This window comes from Canis lupus, chromosome 23, assembly GCF_003254725.2.
Source record: "Canis lupus dingo isolate Sandy chromosome 23, ASM325472v2, whole genome shotgun sequence".
NCBI lineage: Eukaryota > Metazoa > Chordata > Mammalia > Carnivora > Canidae > Canis > Canis lupus.
In genome coordinates this window covers 881,287-905,789 of record NC_064265.1, presented here as the reverse complement: position 1 = coordinate 905,789, position 24,503 = coordinate 881,287, and the positions used below count along the sequence as shown (strand labels likewise).

General features: G+C 42.2%; 2 protein-coding genes across 8 annotated transcripts in view; one reads left to right on the top strand and one right to left on the bottom strand.

Annotated features, from left to right (window-relative positions):
* Positions 1–24,503, top strand: part of LOC112668863 (cystatin-9-like) — a 1,128,704-nt gene that overhangs the window by 272,746 nt on the left and 831,455 nt on the right. The window lies entirely within an intron of this gene.
* SYNDIG1 (synapse differentiation inducing 1) overlaps positions 1–24,503 on the bottom strand; it is a 188,225-nt gene that overhangs the window by 16,525 nt on the left and 147,197 nt on the right. For 2 of the 7 annotated variants that reach the window (XM_049100021.1, XM_049100020.1), the window contains exon 4: positions 10,852–11,494. The exons of the other annotated variants lie outside the window; for them this stretch is intronic. In XM_049100021.1, the coding sequence (XP_048955978.1) occupies positions 11,432–11,494 (63 nt within the window). In that variant the 3' untranslated portion in view covers positions 10,852–11,431. Of the gene's footprint in view, positions 1–10,851; positions 11,495–24,503 lie in introns of those variants that run through there. 7 annotated transcript variants of the gene reach the window in all.

The window sequence follows — 24,503 nt, the reverse complement described above, 5'->3', positions numbered from 1 at the left end:
ATTGAATTCTGGAAGTAATAATTCTGTTTTGAGAGGAAAATCTGCTGACAACCCTCTTGTATGACTTTGCCCCTTATGCAGATTAAAATGTTCTATTGTGGTTTTATCAAGAGCTAGGATTAATTTGTCTCCTTGCTGGTTTGCAAAACTGTCAGTCCTTAGAAATCATCTTTTTATTGTCTGTGGTGTAAATTCTGAATCTATGTGTACTTTAATTTCTCAGCACGGTGCTTGTACCATGCCTTTATGTAAATTCAGGCCCCACATCTAGGATTAGCCTGGCCCTGAGGTGCTGACTGTGTTCTGATGGTCCAAGACAGACACAGAGCTTACTGCCTAGTTTCTGAAGCCTAGGGGAGAAGTTCCTAACCCCTTTCATAGATGGCATGCTCTGAGGCTATGGATTTCTGCATGGTCCTCCCTGGCCAAACACCATATTCTCCCTTCCCTCAAAAGATTTAGAAACCCAAGCCACACCAGACTAATCTCCTGGAAATAAGTTACCCTTGATCTGCATGGTTTTGTGTCTTACCATGTTGGCCAGTTTTCCATCTTGCTGGAATGCAAGACATCTTGCCCTGCATAGATAAACATATGACAATAGCATGTGTTGCAGGGATAAGTACTCCTGAGAGCAGACCTGAGATTTAAGAAATAAAGCACAAAGGAATCCAAAGGAACCCCTAAGATGAGGTTAAAGAGAGGGCATCAAAGAGCAGTCAATTTAAATCAGAGCAGGAAGACAGAAGACACTGGGAGTGAGGTCTCCAGGAAAATAAGGAATCCATAGTTTATCCGATAGATTTGGTCCTATTATGAGATACTGTAGTTAGAGGCTATTGGTGAGTATGGTAGAGAGAAAAACTAAGTCCATGAACTACAATAATTGAGGCTGAGAGGAAAGCAATAATCCCAGTACACTTGGCATCACATGGACTGGGTGTCTGGTGAAGATAATGAGTTCATGAGACACCGTGATAACCTTATAGGTGGCCACAGGGACAGAGGACTTTTGTATGAAAGGAGTCTTCACCCACCTCAATAACTGGCAAGTGACAAATAAATGGTAAACTGACAGATTAGGAAATAAAGAACTTTCGTAACTTCTTAAGAAATTACTAAATACCAGACAAATCCACTAATATGTTCTAAATGTATCTGTGAAAGGGGCCTTGGCTGTTGGGAAGTACTGTCAACATCACTATTGATGCTTAGCACTACAAACCTTTTGTGCAGTGTGTCTTATTTATTAGTTGTGACAAATGGACTATATCCTAAGATGTCAACAAGAGGAGAAATTGGATGAGGGGTAGATGGAAACTCTTTGTCCTGCCTTTGTAAATTTGCATAAATCTAAAACTGTTCTAAAGTAAAACATTTATTTATTTTTTTTAAAAAAGGCCAGGCTATGAGATGGGAGCAGGTGAGAGGCTGAGAGCAGTGACTACAGACACAGGTCTACCTTCCTGCACTCTGTCCTTGGGGATCTGGAAGGCAGAGCAGGGCTCTGGGAGAGACACTCCTGGCTCAAATCCAGGGCTGGCATGATCAAGCTCAGCCCTTGCACTACTCACTAGTTTTTGAGTATCCGATTTTATTTTTCTTCCTAAACAGAGTTATGATACCTATTTAGCTGGTTGTTGTGACAAATATTAGCAACAGTAACACACAGACTTACTGCTTTATGTGAGACACCATGTGGGCACTTGTCCCATCTCATTCCTTCTTTGCATTGCACCATAAAATATGTGCCATTATTATTTTTTTAATTTTTGTTTATTTATGATAGTCACACACACACACACAGAGAGAGAGAGAGAGAGAGAGAGTCAGAGACACAGGCAGAGGGAGAAGCAGGCTCCATGCACCAGGAGCCTGACGTGGGACTCGATCCCAGGTCTCCAGGATCGCGCCCTGGGCCAAAGGCAGGCACCAAACCGCTGCGCCACCCAGGGATCCCTGTGCCATTATTAATACTGTTTTCCCTAACAATGTATTATGTAAATTGTCAAGCATGTGGAGAAGTTAAAAGAACCTACATCAAACACCCATATATCTACCACATCAGTTGGTCATTAGTATTTTGCTCTACTTATTAGATGTCTGTTCATCAATCTGTACAACTCTCTATCCATCCATCAGTCTATCTTTTATGGGGTGCATTTCAATGTAAGTTGCAGATACTTCCTGCTAAACATGTCTGCATGTGAATCCTTCCTTGCGACCCTGGATATGAGGAGTTAGGGTTCGCTGAAGGTGAACTTCATCTTCCAAGATCACACAGCTGGTGAACAACAGCTTCCACCCCAGGACCATAACACGTGGTCATCAATGGAAACTACTACCATCATTCTTGATCTCTAGCCAAAAGTCCCGCTTCTTTCCTGAAGATAAGTGGAGGGTGGGAGGCAGAGATCAAAGATTTAAAAGCTAGGAGATGAACAGATCTTTTTCTTAAATACTCAAAGGGGTATACAAAAATTCTCAGGAGCACAAACAAATGTTTGGGCACTTTGGAATGATCAGCCGTGTCTGGGTGCAGGCAGGCCAATGTCACCCTCTGCACCTGGGGGCTCCCGCTGTGTGTGGGGTGCCTCCCTGACACATGCAGCAGCTGCTTTGGCCTGTGAAAATCTATCATGGTGCCAGTTTAGTGCCTTCCAGAGCTGGGGGTCCACCCAGTGATGTCTACAAAAGAGATCCCTAAAACTCGAATTTGTGTGCACAACAAACTTTCTTGTAATTGCTATACTATGGGGGACATGTCAGGTCTTTAGCTCTCCTCTTAAATATTCTCCTTCCAGTGCATTTCACAGAAAACCTTTTGTGCAATGTGCCATGTGCAATGTACAATAAGCAAAACACATTTGTTTTAAAAAGTCTTCCCACAGCAGGGCCACTAGATAACCAGGAATTAAATTGCTTTAATTATCTTAAGAAAAATTTATTTTAAAAAAAGGAAAAGTTTTTTTCTTAAGAAGTGACAGTAAAAACTAGCAAAGATTTAAGTAAAAAAGGGAAAAAACCCCACAGTGTTATTTATTAGACTGTAAAGTTGAGGAACATCTAAATGCTTTAAAAGGTGAGTAATTAAATAATTATGTTATTTCTCTACGGTGAGGTATTAGGTAACAATTATGCTCACTGAGCATTGCTAATTATATGAAAAAATGTTCACAATATCAGTTACAAAATGGTAGACTTTAGGACTTAGTTTTACTTATATATAGAATAATGCGTAGGAAAAGGGACTAGAAGGAACAGACTAAATTCTTAACTGTAGTTGTTTTTAAAGTTCCCCCCGTTGTTTTCATAGTTAATGCATCATCTAAGATTTCAGTGTGAACAGAAAGCAGGGGCCATTTTCTCCCAGACATGCTCAGGTCAACCTCTGTCATCTGTGAAGTGTGTGCATTTGAGAGGTGTTAGTGTGGGTCCTTGGAGGGGGGGCGATTCAGGTGTAGCGACCCCCAGTGTTCCTCCAGCACTGTGGATGCTAGGACGCAGCACAGAACCCAGTGCCCTGGGATGCCCCGGAGGCTCAGTGGTTGAGCATCTGCCTTCAGATCCCAGGGTCCCAGGGGATCGAGTCCCACATCAGGCTCCCCACAGGGAGTCTGCTTCTCCCTCTGCCTGTGTCTCTGCCTCTCTCTCTGTGCCTCTCAAGAATAATAAATAAGAATCTTAAAAAAAAAAAAAGAACCCAGTGCCCTGTTGTCTGAGCATCTGATCCAACTATACTCTTCTTTTTTTTATGTATATATTTTTTATTGGAGTTTGATCCAACTATACTCTTCTGACTCTGCTACATAGCACCTGCCTGGATCCTGGGGTGTGCCTCCCCTGGGGATGTGGGCCCCTTGCTGGCCATCTGACAGCCCTCTCCTGAACCTGGTCACACTCTTCTTGGCCACCATTTACCTTGCAAAGACATACCTCTCCTGTCTCTACATTTCAGATGGTGGCGTGTGGCTCTGGTATAATCATGTGAGTGTCTCTGTCACTCTTGCCGTGAGAAGCACACCTTCCTCACCTTTGCTTCCTGGACCCCCTGTTCATCTTCCTGCACTGGCTTCCCCTGGAGAGAGGACACATATGTGAGGAGGAAAGCAGAGTGGCTTTCCAGGCCCATGTGGTCTGTTGATTCAGGACAAGGCCTTTAACCTTGGGCATTTGTGGGCTGTTGGGGGGATATTTCATAAATAACATAGTTTGTTCACTCTGTGCACTTGGAAGAGAAAAGAATACAGTCCCCGAGCTGAGAGTCATGGGAAGCCCAGGATTCTGGTTTCACATGTACTACGCCATTTATGTGCACAACTGCCCGGACTTTTTCTATGGGTCGGTTGGTTGGTTTTCAGTAGCAATCACATCTATATTCATCCAGGGGCACATCTACAAAACACACTAATTCTATTTTTACCTTTCACCATGTTGCTGTTATCAATAAAATTGTCACGTTTGTCAGTTTTTGTCCCTTTCTGTAAAAAATCCTATTTTGCATCTGCAGCAGAAAAACGAAGACTGGTGAAGAGGCTCCTGTGCTCCAGGGGGTGACCTCACCTTGCGTGCCAAGGTGAAGAGCTGTTCCGCAGCATCCTGGACCTTCTTCACCCACTGGGTATTTATTCCTTTCCCTGCAGCTCCTGTTCTTACCAAGATAGGGAGGGAGGGGTGTGTTACAAATAAGGTGTTGTCATGGCAACACGATGTCAAAGGGCCTTTGGCTCTGACTCCTGTGTCCTGTGAGGTGGAAGTGAGGTCAGCCTTTGCCTTCTGAGTCTTAGGGAGTCACCATCCCTGGAAGCCCTGCTCCTCCTGGCCCATAGTTGTATGCCAGGGGCCAGTTCGGGCTTCTGAGTCCAGGACCCAGCTCTTTGGCCAAGGCTTCACAGGGTGAACTGTGACCACACATCCACCAAGTTGGCCAGCACTGGAAAGTGGCATCCATCCCACTTTCTATGGGAACTAGCTTACTTGTCTCTGGGGTCTCTGTCACCATCTGTCCCTTTCAGCCTGTACTGTCACTGAGAGGCTCAGCTCCAATATGAGGTAGCAGTTCTGGGTTGTGCTGGTGGCTTTTCTTCTTTGCTTAGGGGACCTGTTTGCCTTCCTATTTTATGATCCTTGTGAGGTTATGAAATGTGATGTCTGTAGGGAGCACTCACTCTGACACTGGATAGGCAGGTAGTAGTCCTGGCTTGGCCATTAACCAGCTGTGGGCTTGGTCAAAGCATTTAACCTCACAGGGTCTCAGCGGGGTCTAAGATGTTTCCATGATGGCCCTGGATTATGTCCAGAGAGTTTTGATTGCAGAGTATCCACGGTAAGTGGAGACATTTTCTGGGAAATGGGATGGAGGAACTGCACAGTGAAGCAGGTAAATAGAGAATGCATCCAGCCTACTTGGTAGGTTAGAAAATGAAGCCTACCTGCCCTGTCTCTGTTCCTGCAGCCTTTCCTCCTGGTGAGACCTCTGCCTCTGGTGCTGGATCTCTGGATAGTGCTTGTTGGGGGAGCATTTGTTTTGCTCTTTCCTTGCTTGTTTTGTTTCTGGAACATCTGCCTTCTCCTGTCCTTAATTTGGAATTGAGGACTTTAATGACTTGGTATGTATCACATCGGGGGATATCAGCATTTGAGAAAGCTCTTCTCTGTGGCAAGAGGCTAGCAGAGCCCACATTTTTCTGGGTTTGTCCAGGTTAGTAAGAGGCTTCTGAAGATGATCTGATGGCCAGGTGGGACCTGAGGACATCCTCTCTGAACTCCGGGATTGTCACTGCAAGTGCACTTTCCCTCCCATCTTGACAGTGTCCTTACTTTTTGCTGTGGAGAGACTGTTCACGTGAGGGACGGGGACAGGGGGCAGAGGAAGGGTCTTACGGAAAACATTGCTCTGAGTGGAAGGGATTTTCAGTGACCACATGAAATACACACATGCATAGTGCATTTTGTTGCTCAGTCTTCATTCACTGGCCTGTTCACTATGTATCTGGCACCTCTGCTGTGTGTGGTAGATCCTGTGGGTGCTGTGCCCTTACCCCTGGACCCCTCCTCAAGGCTAATACACCCTCTTTGACTGCAGGAAGAATGGGTTGCTGATGGCTCCCAGGGCACTGCCTGCAGCTGTAGGGAACCGCCTTACTTAAAGTTCCCCTTCTGTGGAAGGTTGGCCAATGCCTGGCAGCTGTAGAGGGGGACATTCTCAAGAGAGTTCCCTGTAGGACTGACCAAGATCAGATTCCCTTACAACACTACATTAAAATTGCTTTCAAAATATGTATGATGAAAAGAAGTTCATTGTTTTCCTCAATAATGGAAGGATCCTACTTCCAGTTTAGTCTTATATATCGGTAAATAGAGATATAAACTTTCACCATTTCTTTGTGTCTTCCTCAGTTTCTTTCAGAAGTGTTCTATAGTTTTTAGAGTATAGATCCTTTACCTCTTTGGTTAGGTTTATGCCTAGGTATCTTATGCTTTTGGGTGCAATTGTAAATGGGATTGACTCCTTAATTTCTCTTTCTTCAGTCTCATTGTTAGTGTATAGAAATGCCACTGACTTCTGGGCATTGATTTTGTATCCTGCCACACTGCCAAATTGCTGTACGAGTTCTAGCAATCTTGGGGTGGAGGCTTTTGGGTTTTCTATGTAGAGTATCATGTCATCGGTGAAGAGGGAGAGTTTGACTTCTTCTTTGCCAATTTGAATGCCTTTTATTTCTTTTTGTTGTCTGATTACTGAGGCTAGGACTTCCAGTACTATGTTGAACAGCAGTGGTGAGAGTGGACATCCCTGTCTTGCTCCTGATCTTAGGGGAAAGGGCTCCCAGTGCTTCCATGCTCATGGATTGGCAGAATTAATATTGTGAAAATGTCAATGTTACCCAGGGCAATTTACACGTTTAATGCAATCCCTATCAAAATACCATGGACTTTCTTCAGAGAGTTAGAACAAATCATCTTAAGATTTGTGTGGAATCAGAAAAGACCCCAAATAGCCAGGGGAATTTTAAATAAGAAAACCATAGCTGGGGGCATCACAATGTCGGATTTCAGGTTGTACTACAAAGCTGTGGTCATCAAGACAGTGTGGTACTGGCACAAAAACAGACACAGAGATCAATAGAACAGAATAGAGAACCCAGAAGTGGACCCTGAACTTTATGGTCAATTAATATTCGATAAAGGAGGAAAGACTATCCATTGGAAGAAAGACAGTCTCTTCAATAAATGGTGCTGGGAAAATTGGACATCCATATACAGAAGAATGAAACTGGACCACTCTCTTTCACCAGACACAAAGATAAACTCAAAATGGATGAAAGATCTAAATGTGAGACAAGAGTCCATCAAAATCCTAGAGGACAACACAGGCAACACCCTTTTTGAACTCAGCCACAGTAACTTCTTGCAAGATACATCCACGAAGGCAAAAGAAACAAAATCAAAAATGAACTATTGGGACTTCATCAAGATAAGAAGCTTTTGCACAGCAAAGGATACAGTCAACAAAACTAAAAGACAACCTACAGAATGGGAGAAGATATTTGCAAAAGATGTATCAGATAAAGGGCTAGTTTCCAAGATCTATAAAGAACTTCTTAAACTCAACACCCAAGAAACAAACAATCCAATCATGAAATGGGCAAAAGACATGAACAGAAATCTCACAGAGGAAGACATAGACATGGCCAACACGCACATGAGAAAATGCTCTGCATCACTTGTCATCAGGGAAATACAAATCCAAACCACAATGAGATAACACCTCACACCAGTGAGAATGGGGAAAATTAACAAGGCAGGAAACAACAAATGTTGGAGAGGATGTGGAGAAAGGGGGACCCTCTTACACTGTTGGTGGGAATGTGAACTGGTGCAGCCACTCTGGAAAACTGTGTGGAGGTTCCTCAAAGAGTTAAAAATAGACCTGCCCTACAAGCCAGCAATTGCACTGCTGGGGATTTACCCCAAAGATTCAGATGCAGTGAGACGCTGGGACACCTGCCCCCCGATGTTTCTAGCAGCAATGTCCACAATAGCCAAACTGTGGAAGGAGCCTCGGTGTCCTTGAAAGATGAATGGATAAAGAAGATGTGGTTTATGTATACAATGGAATATTCCTCAGCCATTAGAAATGACAAATACCCACCATTTGCTTCAACATGGATGGAACTGTAGGGTATTATGCTGAGTGAAATAAGTCAATCGGAGAAGGACAAACATTGTATGTTCTCATTCATTTCGCGAATATAAATAATAGTGAAAGGGAATAGAAGGGAAGGGAGAAGAAATGTGTGGGAAATATCAGAAAGGGAGACAGAACATAAAGACTCCTAACTCTGGGAAACGAACTAGGGGTGATGGAAGGGGAGGAGGGCGGGGGGTGGGGGTGAATGGGTGACGAGCACTGAGCGGGGCACTTGACGGGATGAGCACTGGGTGTTATTCTGTATGTTGGCAAATTGAACAGCAATAAAAAATAAATTTATTAAAAAAAAGAAAAAAATAAATAAACTTTCACCAAAGGCTCATGCAACTGAAACTTTTTTCATAATCTTCCCCTCGCAAAAACAAAACAAAACAAAACAAAACAAAACAGAAAGAGGAGATGCACAGTGGTGGAAGACAGTTGAATACATTACCATTATCTTCCTGTAGATTTTTGCATGGATGTTAAAAAGAGTAATATGGGTTTAGTAATAAACTTTTAGTGTCGGGTAAGTGTTGTGAGAGAAAACACCGAGATGCAGTAAGTGTGTCAAATCTTGCCTAATTTGAAATAAATGATAGGACCCTCATACAGGTAGGTGTGCTTGGTGCCAAAGTGCGTAGATGGGCACATTACAAATGGCTGAAGATAGAGGGGCTATGGTGGGCAACTGAGATGGTTAACACAGATGCCTGGTGAGGGAATTAGTGTGGGGACCCAAAGATCACATGAAAAAATAAGGAATATATGTATATAATTGCATTGGTTCAATTTTCCAAAAATTATGTATGCTTTTTAAATGAATAAAGAAAGAAAATAGAGGCTATAAAAAGGCATTCCATTGGCATCCTCATCAAGATGTTTTTCTAATTTAGAAACACAAGTATTTAACAGGAGGCAGGAGTGCTGGGGGAAAGACGATGCAGCCCCCAGAAGATACAACATTGTCCATTTAGGAAAATGGGCAATGCCCACCAGCATCCCCAACTAGCCTTTGTCATGCCCATCACTTCCATTCTTCAGCAGCTCAGCTGGGAAAAACTATCAAAGACTACCAGAGAAGACTACCAGTCAGGAAAGTGGAAAGTTACAAAACCAGTGAATGATAAGAGAATGGTGCCTTAGTAGCAGGTTCTGTGAAGAAAACGCAGGACGTGAGTGTAGAAGTAAAATGTGAGCTAAGCAATGGCAGGATGACTGGGCTCTTCTATACAACTTTCTCCTTTTCTGCCCTCACGAGGGAATAAAATACACTCAATTCCACATGAGTTTATAATTCACCAATGTGAAAGAAGCCCAGCATGGAACCAGTGGCCCTCTTCACTACTTTTCTTCCCACATCCTGGAGGGCTTTCTACTGGTGGGGGTGGGCAGTAGGAAGCCCATGTTTTCCTCCCATCTGAGAAAAACAAGAGACTATGGAGTCATGAAGCCAGGGTGCCCTTGGGGCTGCTCTGTAGGAGATGTTCATTCAGATGGAATCTGTGAGATGCCAGTACAGCCTTCTGCTTTCTGCTAGGTTGTGGTGAGATGCTCAATAATCCGCCTACATCAGAGATGCTCTCTGAGTTTCCTTCCAATAAATACAGAGAGATCTCAGGACTTCTCTGTATGACAAACACCATCATTAATAAGTCTGCTGGGAGAAAATGTGATAAAGCTAATGGCCAACAGGCTAATAGCTATAATATGAAAAGAGTGTCTGCAAATAAATAAAATATAAAAACTCAATAAAACATAGGTAAGCATATGAACTAGCAATTCATAGAGGAAATGATTAAAACAGCAAAGATGTTTAACATTGTAGTAACTGATGAAATGCAAGTTGAAAAATGGTAAGATCTCTATTTTTATCTATCAGATGAGTGAAAACTGAACCTTGAACCCAGATGGGGAAGATAGCAGTCAAATCTTCTTAGTGGATAAAAATTGGCATAGACTCCTGGAGGTCAACTTATAGTATCTATTAGGTTTACATGTGCGTAATCTTTGATTCAACAGGATTTCACTTGTGGGTGTGCTTGCAAAAGAAGAAATTGAAACGCGTTGTAAGCTTATTTTTAGGGAAATGATTAGACCGTGCACATTCATATACAAGAACACCACAGAATCACTAGAAACACTGTTGCTTATCTCTACATATTGATAGCAAAGGTATTTACCTTATGTGGAAAAAACAAGTTGCAATGCTTGTCAGTCCTCTTTTATTTGTAAACCCAAACTGCATGCATGCTTATTATGAGCATAATGAGTACAAAGAGGTCCCCTTGGGGAGGCTTTGAGGAAGGGGCATGGAGAGGGAGATTCACTTTTATCCTTGCTCCTCTATTCACCTCCTCTTTGTGTTTACCGTAGGAGTGTGTTAGTCAGGTGTGATGACTGAATGGTGTCATATACTCATGGGCCTCCCTAATACTTAAAGGAAAATGAGGCAAAGAGTGGAAGGTTCTGGGGACTTAAAGAAGCGAGATCCGGAAAGTACCAGGTGACAGTGTGATGATGTGAGCCCTCTACCATGTCCCAAAACAGGGCATCTGGTGCAGGATATAAACCAGTCAGCTCCCTCTTCTCATTTCCTGCTGGTGAAATGGGGAAAGCAGAAGAATGCCACTCGAAGGCTCATTGACAACTCGAACTTTGGTTTTTACTTTTGTCATAAAGTTTCTTTTTTATTTTTTTTTATTTTTTTATTTTTTAAATTTTTTTAAAATTTTTATTTATTTATGATAGTCACAGAGAGAGAGAGAGAGAGAGAGAGGCAGAGACACAGGCAGAGGGAGAAGCAGGCTCCATGCACCGGGAGCCTGATGTGGGATTCGATCCCGGGTCTCCAGGATCATGCCCTGGGCCAAAGGCAGGCGCCAAACCGCTGCGCCACCCAGGGATCCCTAAAGTTTCTTTTTTTACACTTCTGGGCAGTATCTTCAGCAAGAAAGGAAAAAAAATAACATTACTTCCCCTCAGCATATAACTAATAAAACTGACTGTGAAAACTCATTTCTCCGACTCAATACTGAATTGAGTCCCAACCATGTACTGCTCCCAAGCCATGGGAGCAGATGACAGGACACCTGAGCATGGGAGCCCACTCCATCTCAGGTAGCCTAGAAGTGAGAGCAGAGAACCACATCCTGCATGATAGGGCTTTGACAGGAGCCTGTGCAGATCACCAGGAGCAGGTGTTGGGGACACCTGAATCAGATGGGGTAGAGGAGGTCAGAAGGCTGCCTGCAGGAGATGCTCTCTGAAACGAGTCCCACCATTCTCATAAGGGCCAACCTGGGGATGAAGGAGAGAAGGAATTCCAGAAGATAACCCAGCAAGAAAGTCTGGAGGTGAGGGGAAGTTTGGCTGGCCTGACATCTAGCTGAGAAATGTCAGGGTAGGGTGCAAAGGGAATGCCAAGGGGTGATGTTGGGGAGGAAGGCAGATGCCAGTGATCCCATATTTGCATTTAAGGCTGTAACACCTGCTCTGTAAATTGGCAGGGGAAAGGTATTCTTGGTCTAGGGATGATCTTTGATCAGCGTGAGACAATTTCTGGACCTGCCTACTCACCAAGTATTTATAATGGCAGTAAACTTGCCACGGGTTACCAAATCACATTGTATCTATATTAAACACAATTCTTTCATCACTTCTGAGTGTCCTAGGGAGACAAGGACCAGAACAGAGCATGAGAGCCACTGGAAATGATGGAAAGATTACTCTGTGCAACAGAAGCTGACAGTAAATTTATTGGCCAAGAAAAAATAAACATCACATCATCCATGACAGTATGCTCCAGGGCTTTTGAAATGCAATGGTTTCTTTCACATTGTTTTAGCTTCTCACAGATTTATTCCAGCAGGGAGGAAACTGGTTATGAGACCTTGTCTCTAGAAGCCTGTGAGGTTCTCCCACTCCTCTCTCCTTTCTCAGTGCTCAGCTCCAGGAGACTGGCTTCCTCATAAAGGCACAACTCTTTGCTGCTCTCTTCCCCAAAACACTCACAAAATACCTGACAGTTTCCTGCTGCTTTTCCTGGCTCACCATAGCCAAATTACCCACTTGGTAGCTGGACTTTCAACAGAAGAGGAGGGGCCAGGGTCCCTGGACAGTTTTGATTAAAATCTCATTGAAATGATGCAATTAGCATTCTGTATATTTTCACTGGGGTTGTGGTGCTGTAATTAAATTAGGTGCTAAGTCTAGGTGGCAAGAATTCCATATGACTGGAAAGGTTTAAAATGAACTGATTTCTGAGCTCCTCACTGCCCAACCTCCTTCACCCCATGGCCAGCAGCCTGCACTTCAGCGGTATGTTTGGAGAATGAAGAACCATTCTGGTCTTGTCTGAGGGCAGAGAACATGACCAAAGGGACATATGAGGCAGACAGTGGTGACCTTTTGCCCACAATTTTCCAGAATCTTGGTTGGTGTAACTACCAGAAATCTAAACTGTCTTCCAAATTTTGGGTCCCTGGTTCCAGAAACCATCAACACTGCAAGTCCACTACCAAAACAAAAGTCAGGTAATGGTAGAAACAGCCAAGGAAGTTTATGTATGACCATTCTTTAAACGGTCATTGAAAAAAGGACTGGCTTAACAGGGTATGGTTTTGCATATTATCTACAGAGAGAGGTGCTGGAGGCAAGGGGAGTCAGTCATTAGGCTCTTTTCTGCAATTTTTATTTGTTTGTTTCCAGGTGAGACACTTAACGGTCCAGACATGCCAACAGATCTTACATCATGAAATTATGCTTTGAAATCCTTTCCAGTGTATTCCTGACAAACTAATATTATTTCACCGCATCCATAATGTAAAAAAGTCCCTCCTTTCTTTTTTCATATGTATACATTTTTACTGGAGTTAAATTTGCCAACATATAGTATAACACCCAGTGCTCATCCTGTCAAGTGCCCCCCTCAGTGCCCATCACCCAGTTACCCAATCCCCCCGTCCACCTCCCCTTCTACTACCTCTTGTTTGTTTCCCAGAGTTAGGAGTCTCTCATGTTCTGTAACCCTCTCTGATATTTCCCACTCATTTTCTCTCCTTCCACTATAATCCCTTTCACTATTTTTTATATTCCCTGTATGAGTGAAACCATATAATGATTGTCCTTCTCTGATTCACTTACTTCACTCAGCCTAATACCCTCCAGTTCCAACCATGTTGAAGCAAATAGTGGGTACTCATCCTTTCTGATGGCTGAGTAATATTTCATTGCATATACAGGTCACTTCTTTATCCAGTCATCTGGACACCGAGGCGCCTTCTACAGTTTGGCTATTGTGGACATTCCTGCTAGAAACATCGGGGTGCAGGTGTCCCGGTGTTTCATTGCATCTGCATCTTTGGGGTAAATCCCCAGCAGTGCAATTGCTGGGTCGTAGGGCAGGTCTATTTTTAACTCTTTGAGGAACCTCCACACAGTTTTCCAGAGTGGCTGCACCAGTTCACATTCCCACCGACAGTGTAAGAGGGTTCCCCTTTCTCCACATCCTCTCCAACATTGGTTGTTTCCTGTCTTGTTCATTTTCCCCATTCTCACTGGTGTGAGGTGGTATCTCATTGTGGTTTTGATTTGTATTTCCTTGATGGCAATGATGCAGAGCATTTTCTCATGTGCTTGTTGGCCATGTGTAGGTCTCCTTTGGCTAAATGTCTGTTCATGTATTTTGTCCATTTCATGATTGGATTGTTTGTTTCTTTGCTGTTGAGTGGTTTTTTTTTAAGATTTTATTTATTTATTTATTTATTTATTTATTTATTTATTTATTTATTTATGAGAGACACAGAGAAAGACAGAAAGAGGCAGAGACACAGGCAGAGGGAGAAGCAGGCTCCATTCAGGGAGCCCCAAGTGGGACTCAATCCCGGGTCTCCAGGATCACGCCCTGAGCTGAAGGTGGCACTAAACTGCTGAGCCACCCAGGCTGCCCTGCTGTTGAGTTTAATAAGTTCTTTATAGAATTTGGAAACTAGCCCTTTATCTGATATGTCATTTGCAAATATCTTCTCCCATTCTATGGGTTGTCTTTTAGTTTTTTTTGACTTTTTTTTTTTACTGTGCAGAAGTTCTTATCTTGATGAAGTCCCAATAGTTCATTTTTGTTTTTATTTCCCTTCCCTGCATAGATGTATCTCTTGTAAGAAGTTGCTGTGGCCAAGTTCATAAAGGGTGTTGCCTGTGCTCTCCTCTAGGATTTTGATAGATTCTTGTCTCACATTTAGATCTTTCATCCATTTTGAATTTATCTTTATGGTGTAAGAGAATGGTCCAGTTTCATTCTTCTGCATGTGGATGTCCAATTCTCCCAGCACCATTTATTTAAGAGACTGTCCTTTTTCCAGTGGATAGTCTTGCCTTCTTTGTCAAATATTAGTTGACCATAGAGTTGAGGGCCCATTTCTGGGTTCAAATATTTTCTTTCTTTGAAAATAAAAGTTTTGGGAAATGCTTTCCAGAATGAGGAATGTTGTGTTGGAGGCTGAGTCCTGGGGAACTGTGGCCAATGGTGCTGTTTTCTTGATAAGACAATAAGACTACTGTGGCTTTGGGTGTGGGGCAGCTCTGGCTGTCAAGGCCTTTCATGGCCCTCCATGACCTTCTGCTGTCCTTCCACCCTCTGTAGCTCTCACAGCCATCCAGGGTGACTTCTGCTCTGCACCAGAGCCACTGAGCTGTGGCTGACATCATGGTGTGGTTTCAGCCTAACCTGGGCCCACAGCCTGGGCATTCAAGAGCCTGTTTTCTGATTTCCTCCACTGTCAATTAAAAGCCACCTGCACCATAGGCTCTGCCAGGTGTGCCAGTCCTGTGCCAGCACTTCCACAGCTTCCCTTGTACTTCACAGATAGGTAGAGGCTCACCAGGTGAGACTTTTAGGGGAAGTACTGAATTCTCAACATTATCCTAGAGACAGTAATGCCCTGTAGATGACGCAGGAATCTGTGACCTCACTAGTTAAAAATCTTTCCTACTTCATATTAGTGGCATAGCTAGTAAGTCTTTTGGGACCCTGTCATTGTTGGATCTGGCTATCCTCTAATCTTTATAGTGTTATTTTTATCACGCTTGACAGCTTTTTCCTTAATTTTTATTTGTGTGGTATTAACATTGCTGCAATTGAATGCTTCAGAACCACCTACATACTAGAAAGGAACTCCGTGACTCAGGGATTCTTCTAGAAAAGCAATGGAAGGGAGGTAGACCTCAGAGAATGGGTGGCCCAGAGTGGTTAACAACCAAGGTGCTGACGGATGAAGCCAGTGCCAACTCTGAAGGGTGGAGTACAAGAGCTTCCAGGAACCGGTGTCTCAGGAGCGTGGGCACTGCTGCATGTAGCCCAAGAAGGGATCCTGCTGTCTTTGAAACAGAAAGGCTCAGCAATCCCAAATAAACTGACCTGCTTGGTGAGCCTCTCTCTGGTCATGGGGGCTTTAGGTCAGGCCTCTGGATGATCATGGACCACCAGGTTGTTCCCAGTTTGGGTCTATGATGCATGAAGCTGCTAAGAGCAATCTTGTATAGGTCTTTCTGTGAGTCCTTGGGTCCATTTCTCTAGGGAAAATATCTGGTTGTGAAATATGGAGATTGATGTTTACATTTATAAGAAAATGTCAGAACATTTTCCATAGTGGTTGTAGCACTTACACTCCTGCCAGCAGTGGGTTTGGATCCCAGGGATCCACATCCTCACCAGTGATGTGATGTCAGCATTTAAATGTTAACCATTCCACTATGTGTGCAATGGTGGTTTTCATTTGTACTCCTCTGATGATAAGTAATGATGAGCACCTTCTCCTGTGCTACTTGGTCCTTCACATATTCTCCTCTGTGAATGAACTATAAAGGTCTCTATTGTTTTATCACTGAGTTGTCAGCATTCTGTCTATAGTTTCCATATTACTGTTTTTACATAGGCATCATCACTGCCAGCAGCATCTCCCATTTCATGGATGAGTACAATGAGGCATAGAGAAGTGAAGTATTCATACAACTGGTCCACGTGGCACTGGGCTTGTGATCCAGCTTATGACTGTGTGACTGTGCATGGCCCATCCTGACCACACAGCAGAATGTCTGGTGTGGAGCCAGGCAGAGGGATGGGTGTCCCTGAGCAGTTGCATTTTCTACCTTGGCTCCTGATGCTATGTCAGCTCCTGGAAGCTGCCTGTGCTCTTCACAGTCATCCACCTCCCCGGACATGGTGAGCTTCTTTTCTGTGGCATGGTTATACACTGTGGACTCTAGAAAGTTCTGGAACACTGGAGGAGCTAGGGTGCATGTCTTTTCTTTCTGCCTGATTTCTTCCTCCTCCCTACCTCCTTTCCTCTCCTTCCTATCCCTGTCTTTCTCTTTGTAACACTGTTATTTTAAAACTGCTATCACTCTTTGAAAAGCCCTGACATCAAAGGCATTGTTTTTGACTCCTGCCTAAGAACTTGGACATGGGACCTGTCTTCATCCCAGGACATGGCTCAGAAGTCTCGCCAAGGCAAGTAGAAGGCACCATCCATGGAATTTTAGAGAAATGCTTCCCTTGCTCTGGGGAGGTCTTTTAGGTTTTGGTGGGGAGATTTGTACCCATAGGTAAGTAACAAAGTGAGTCCTTGCCTACCCTGCCTTCAGAGTGGCTCACACGGAACAGGCTGGAACCCTTTTATCTCATCTAAGGGCAGTGTGCAGCTTCTCATCCAAATGTCTACTGCCGGGGCAGCCTGGGTGGCTCAGAGGTTTAGCACCTGCCTTTAGCCCAGGGCGTGATCCTGGGGACCCAGGATCGAGTCCCACATTAGGCTCCCTGCATGGGGCCTGTTTCTCCCTTTGCCTGTATCTCTGCCTCTCTCTCTCTCTCTCTCTCTCTCTGTGTGTCATGAATAAATCAAATCTTTTAAAAAAACAACAAAAGAAAAAAACAAATGTCTACTGACACCACAGCTCAAACACTGCTTTCATTCTGCCCCAACTGGGCCCTTTACGCGACATTCGATGAGGACAGATACAGAGCATGGTGGTGGGCACAGCTCTGTCCCTCAGGGTCCTATTAAATCTCTAAATCCCATCGTTGTTTTCTGAGTAATTGCAGAGGTTTCCTCACCAACCTGATTGGAGCTGTATTTCTAAGGAGTATTTCTATCTCCCTTTGGTATATGTACTGGCTCTATTTTAGGGAGGATGTTGGCCTTTGTGTGTAATGTCAGTCCAGCAGGTTCCTATGGGTCATTGCCAGCGTCCAAAGCTCTCTGAGAAGGAACAGCAGAGGCAGGGCAGAGCAGATGTGTCAGAGCACCTCTGGTCATGTGGCCTTGGGCAGTCACTGATAGCATCTGCTGGGATCTTCTTCCATATGATGGTTGTGGGCTCCACTTCACTCCCCAAGGGCTCTTCCAGCCAGTGTGTGAGTGGTTCTGGCTGGAGCAGGTCCCCAAGCTACAGAGCAGTGCTCCCTTGCTCACAATGACTACTACCCTCAGAAAATCACCATCCTTTATCTTTAGGGTCTAGATCTTGCAGTCCACATGGGGACTTTGAAGAGTGTACAGTATGTGCTTGACTTGTTTCCTGCCTGAGCTCTGACCGCTGAGGCTGGCTTTCACTTTTGGCTGGGATGACCAAGGGAAGACTGGAAATTCAGCTTCATAGAAATCTCAGTGAGCCATAGAGAGCCTTCTTTACTTGGAAATCTTTTCAACCTTTCCGCTATAAAGCAATGAGCCGTGGAGTGAGGTAGCCCCAAATGATGGCTCATATATTAATACACAAATATCAGGGTGCTAATCTTTCTGCTTTTTCTTTTTTATCCAAAGATTTTTTACATGCTGAGGACAGCCCAGTGGAGAGTTGTGCTGAGAGTTTGCCCGCTGGCCTCTATATGCAGTTTTCTTGTTCTTGGTTGGCGACCACCCCCTCTCATCTAAGTGCCCTAAATACAAATGATTAAAAATGATTTCACATCCACATTGTACACCCACGACATGAATAAAAGATCTGAAGATACTGCCACAGCCACGAGCAGGTACTCTTCAATTTTTAATCACCAACTTTGCTCTTGGGACCCCAGAGACCCTGTGCTAAGCAACTGTGAACACTTTATTCCATAATGCAATGTTTATACACATCTGGGTGAGGAGGTCTTGCTCATAGGAAGTCCTGAGAAGGTGTTCCCTTCATGGTTCCTTTGCCCCTGTGCTCAGTATAGGGGTGAGACCATAGAATAAAACACAAGTTCACAAAGGGCTTCCTTTTTAGTTTGGCAGCAAAGCATTTTGCTGAGAATGGATTATTTCTCATTTCCAAGGCTAGTGATAAAAATCAACTCTAATCACTGGAATTTGGGAGACTTCATATTTTTAACTAGTGAAGATTCACTAAGAGAAAAGCTCCTGAAGAGCAGGAAACATCACTTTGCTCAAAGGACACAGGAATGTTGGAGACACAGGAAGTAGTAGTTTGGTTGGGCATTTCTATTACACAGGAAGTCCCCAGCCCAGGCCCCATTCCAGCCCCTGTCCCCAGCCACATAAAGATTGCCAGGAGTGGGACCTAGGCATCAGTACATTTTCTAGTTTCTCAGGTGGTTCCAACATGCAGCCAGGCCTGAGAATCGTGGCTTTTGTAGCGGTAGGGCAATTCAAGTTCTCTATCCATCCTTCAGTTAGTTTTAGCAGTTTGTTTTCAAGGAATTGGTCCCTTTCATCTAAGTTATTGAATTTATGAGCATAAAGTGGCCCACCATTGGTTGAATTCTCTTGTTCTCCAAGGCATCAGTAGTAGCAGCTGTTTTTCACTCTTGATACAGATCATTTGCTTTCTCTCTCTCACTCTATTTTATTGGTTAGTTAGGATACAGCTTTATTAATTTTATCAATCTTTTAAAATTGTACTGGTTTTTCTTTTCAAATCCTTTCAAAGAAGTGACTTTTAATTTTGTTGATTTTTTCCTACTGTTTGCCTGTTTTCAATGTTATTTTTCTCTTCTCTAATTTTAATTATATTCTTCATTCTTTTTGCCTTAATTCATTCTTATTTCTTGAATTTTCTAAGGTCAAAGTTTAGGTTATGAATTTTAGATCTATTTTCTTTGCTTATATAAGCATTTAATGCTATAAATTTCCCTTCTAAGCACTACTTTAACTACAGCCCACAGATTTTGTTAAGTTCTATTTTCATTTCTATTTAGTCAGAATCTTTTAAGATTTTTCTTGAAACTTCTTCTTTGACCCATGGGTTCTTGAGAAGTGTATATTTTTAAGTTCTAAACATCTGGGAAATCCCTAGCTATCTTTCTCTTCTTGGTTTCTATCTTGGTTTCTGGGTGGTCTAGGATGTACTTTGAATTTTTTGTATTCTTCAAAAATTTTGAAGAGTTGTTCTGTGGCCCAGAATGTGGTCTATCTTATTGAATGCTCTTGTGCCCTTGAGAGCAGGTACATTCTGCTTTTGTTGGATGGGGTGTTCTTTTAATGTCACTTGGGTGAGGTTGGTTGATAGTGTTCAGGTCATCTTTGTCTTTACTGATCTTCTGTCTGGTGGGTCTATCAAGTAATGACAATGGTGCTGAAGTCTTCTACTGTAATTGTATCCAATTCTCCTTTCAGTTCTAACAATTTTGCCTCAGATTTTCGCTCTGTGCTTAAGTGCACACATATTTAGGGTTGTGATACTTTCCTGGAGAGTTGACCCTTTTATCATTAAGCAATGTATCTCTTTATCCCTGAAAATCTTCCTTGTTCTGAAGTAAACCTTGTCTGAAACTCATACAGATATTTCTGCTTTATCTTGATTTGTGTTAGGATAGTATGTTTTAATTTTAACATTTATTTTAATATATCTGGGTCTTTACATTTATGGTAGGTTTCTTTAAATACAGACCATACATACTTTATACTATAGATAGCATATCGTTGGGTCTCTCTTTTTTTAACAAGTCTGACAATCTCTGTTTTTCAACTGGTGTGTTTAAACCACTCATATCTAAGTGATCAGTAATATAATTGGATTATAGCTGCTATTTTGCATATTTATTGTATCTGTTGATTCTGTTTTCCTCTTTGTATTTAGCCTTCGTGATTTTAATGGACCATTTTATATGATTCCATTTGATATCCTCCTGACTTATGATTTACACTCAGAAGTCCTAGTCTCAGCAATCAGACAACAAAAAGAAATAAAATGCATTCAAATTGGAAAAGAAGTCAAACTCTCCCTCTTCAAAGATGACATGATACTGTATATAGAAAACCCAAAAGACTCCACCTTAAGATTGCTAGAGCTCATACAGCAATTCAGCAAAGTGGTAGGATACAAAATCAATGCACAGAAATCAGCTGCATTTCTATACACTAACATTGAGACTGGAGAAAGAGAAATTAAGGAGTCAATCCCATTTATAATTGCACCAAAAACCATAAGATACCTAGAAATAAACCTAACCAAAGAGGTAAAGAATCTATACTCTAAAAACCACAGGACAATTGTGAAAGAAATTGAGGAAGATGTAAAGAGACGGAAAAACATTCCATGCTCATGGATTGTAAAATAAATATTGTGAAAATGTCTATGCTACTCAGGGAAATTGACACATTCAATGCAATCCTTATCAAAATACCATGGGCTTTCTTCACAGAGTTGGAACAAATAATCTTAAGACTTGTATGGAACCAGGAAAGACCGCGAATAGCCAGAGGAATGTTGAAAAAGAAAACCAAAGCTGGGGGCATCACAGTGCCTGACTTCAAGCTGTATTACAAAGCTGTGATCATCAAGACAGTGTGTTACTGGCACAAAAACAGACACACAGATCAATGGAACAGAATAGAGAACCCAGAAATGGGCCCTCAACTCTATGGTCAACTCATCTTTGACAAAGCAGGCAAGAATATCCAATGGAAAAAGGACAGTCTCTTCAATAAATGGCGCTGGGAAAAATTGGACATCCATATACAGAAGAATGAAACTGAACCAATTTCTTACACCATACACAAAGGTAAACTCAAAATGGTTGAAAGACCTAAATGTGAGAACAAGAATCCATTAAAATCCTAGAGGAGAGCACAGGCAACACTCTTTTTGAACTTGGCCACAGTAACTTCTCGCAGGACACATCTATGAAGGCAAAGGAAACAAAAGCAAAAATGAACTATTGGGACCTTATCAAGATAAAAAGCTTCTGCACAGCAAAAGAAACAGTCAACAAAACTAAAAGACAACCTACAGAATGGGAGAATATATGTACAAATGACATATCAGATAAAGGACTAGTATCCAAGATCTATAAAGATCTTATTAAACTCAACACCCAAGAAACAAACAATCCAGTCATGAAATGGGCAGAAGACATTAACAGACATTTCTCCAAAGAAGATCTACATGTGGCCAACAAGCACATGAGAAAATGCTCCACACACCTTGCCATCAGGGAAATACAAATCAAAACCACAATGAGATACCACCTCACACCTCAGTGAGTATGGTGAAAATTAACAAGACAGGAAATAACAAATGTTGGAGAGAATGTGGAGAAAGGTGAACCCTCTTGCACTGTTGGTGGGAATGTGGACTGGTACAACTACTCTGGAAAATAGTGTGGAGGTTCCTCAAGAAGGTAAAAATAGAGCTACCCTATGACCCAGCAATTGTACTACTCAGTATTTACGCCAAAGGTACAGATGTAATGAAACACCAGGACACCTACACCCCAATGTTCATAGCAGCAATGTCCACAATAGCCAACTATGGAAGGAGCCACGATGTCCTTTGACAGACAAATGGATAAAGAAGATGTGATCTATATACACAATGGAACATTACTCAGCCATCAGAAAAGATGAATACCCACCATTTGCTTCGACTTGCATGGAACTGGAGGGTATTATGTTGAGTGAAGTAAGTTAATTGGAGAAGGACAATCATCATATGGTTTCACTCATACAGGGAATATAACAAATACTGAAAGGAATTATAAGGGAAAGGAGTGAAAATGAGTGGGAAAAATTAGAGAGGGTGACAAAACATAAGAGACTCTTAACTCTGGGAAACGAACAAGGGGTTGCAGAAGGGGAGGTGGGTGGGGGGATGGGGTGACTGGGTGACGGGCATTGAGGAAGGCACTTGACGGGATGAGCACTGGGTGTTATACTATATGTTGGCGAATTGAATTTAAATAAAAAATTAAAAAATATATAGGTGATCCCTGGGTGGCTCAGCGGTTTAGCACCTGCCTTTGGCCCAGGGTGTGATCCTGGAGACCCAGGATCAAGTCCCACATCCGGCTCCCTGCATGGAGCCTGCTTCTCCCTCTGAATCTCTTATGAATGAATGAATGAATGAATAAAATCTTAAAATATATATATATATCAGTGGTTGTCTCAAGGGTTATAGTATCAGTTTAAATCAACCCAAGTCTACTTGCAAATAATAACACACTGTCCCATGTGCAGTGCAGGTATCTTATGAGAAAATCTTCTCACATCCTTCCTCTCTTAGCTCGTGACAAGCTGTTGCTTTCACATTCATTTATGCTATAATCACCTGATTTACTGTTATTATTCTTGCTTCAAACAGTAAACTTTGAGATAAATTTAAAAAATAGGGATCCCTGGGTGGCGCAGCGGTTTGGCGCCTGCCTTTGGCCCAGGGCGCGATCCTGGAGACCCGGTATCGAATCCCACATCGGGCTCCCGGTGCATGGAGCCTGCTTCTCCCTCTGCCTGTGTCTCTGCCTCTCTCTCTTTCTCTCTCTGTGACTATCATAAATAAATAAAAATTTTAAAAAATTTAAAAAAAAATTAAAAAAATAAAGACATTTAACTTTTATTTATTCTTTTTTTTGCTGTTCCTTTTTTTATATGCAGATCTGATTTTCTAGCCTGTATCATCTTCCTGTTGCCTGAAGAACTTTAATATTTCCTGTAGACTGTCAACAAATTCCTTCAGTTGTTTCCCTGAAGCAGTTTTTCTTTATTCTTGACTTTTGAAGGAGATTTTCACAGATCTCTTTTTTGTTGAAGGAAATACAATTCTAGGTTTGCAGGATCTTTTTATCCTTTAACACTTTAAAAGATTGCACTCAACTATATTCTTAATTGCATGGTTACTGATGAGGAATCTGCTCCAATTTTTATCCTTGTTTCTCTAGAGTGTGGGTGTTTTTATTCACCTTCAGGAATGTTTAAGATTTTTTCTCTTTGTTTTCAAATTTTTACAGTTTAAATATGTCATATCTACTTCTTGGGTTTTTTTGTTTGGTTGGTTTTTGTTCAGTTCTGCTTGGTCATCTCTGTAGTTCTTGGAACAGTGGTTTGGTTTCGGTTACTAATACTGGTAAAACTCCTGGCCATTATTTCCTTAAATATGTCTTGTTTCTTCTTCTTTTGGTATTTCAATTACATTACACATTGCATCATTTTCTACAGTTCTTTAGTTCTTTGATGTTCAGTTCTTTCTTTCCCCCATTCTTTTTTCCCTTTGTGTTTTAGTTTGGGTGACCTCCTATCTTCAAGTTCACTTATTCTTTCCTTGACTGTGTTAAATCAACCAACAAAAACATTCTTCATTTCTGTTACTGTTTTTAACTTCTACCATTCTTTCTTTACAGTTTTCCTCTTGTGTGCTCATTACCTGTCTGTTCTTGCATGTTGTCTACCTTTTTCATTACAGCTTTAACACATTGATCACAGTTTTAAATTCTCTGATAATTCCAACTGACATCTGAGTCATATTTGAGTTTGGTTTTTATGATTAGTTTATCTTTTCAATCTTTTCTTGATGTCCAGCATGCTTTGCAATATTTTGTTATATAGGGCAGTAGATATTGAGGTAAGTAAGCCTTTAGTGTGAAAGTTTTTGTTAATTTGGCCAGGAGTGGAGCATCTTTGATATTTGTTGTAGTTTTAGGTATGAAAAATGCTTCAAAGTCCTCTAATGTCCTTATTTTCATCCCCCCTCTTAGCTTTGGAGTTTCTCTATATACTACTCTTCAAATAGAGTTTGTCATTCATCTTTTCCCACTCAAATACATGGTTATTATACTGGAGTCTTATGCAGCAGGGGCAGGATGTGGTGGGACGGGGTGTTCTCTGATCTTCTAAGTCTGTTTTGCGAGTGCACAGTGGGCCTGCGGTACACTGCACAAAGAGTGATAAACTCTTTCTGGCACACTTCCAAGGTAGAGATATCCCCCCCTATCAAAAAAATGACAGAGATAACCTTGTAGCAGATATGAATACAGAGGAAGCAACGAGACCATCACAGTCACATCATCAAAGAGGCTTGGGCCTAAATAGCAGGAGTTATT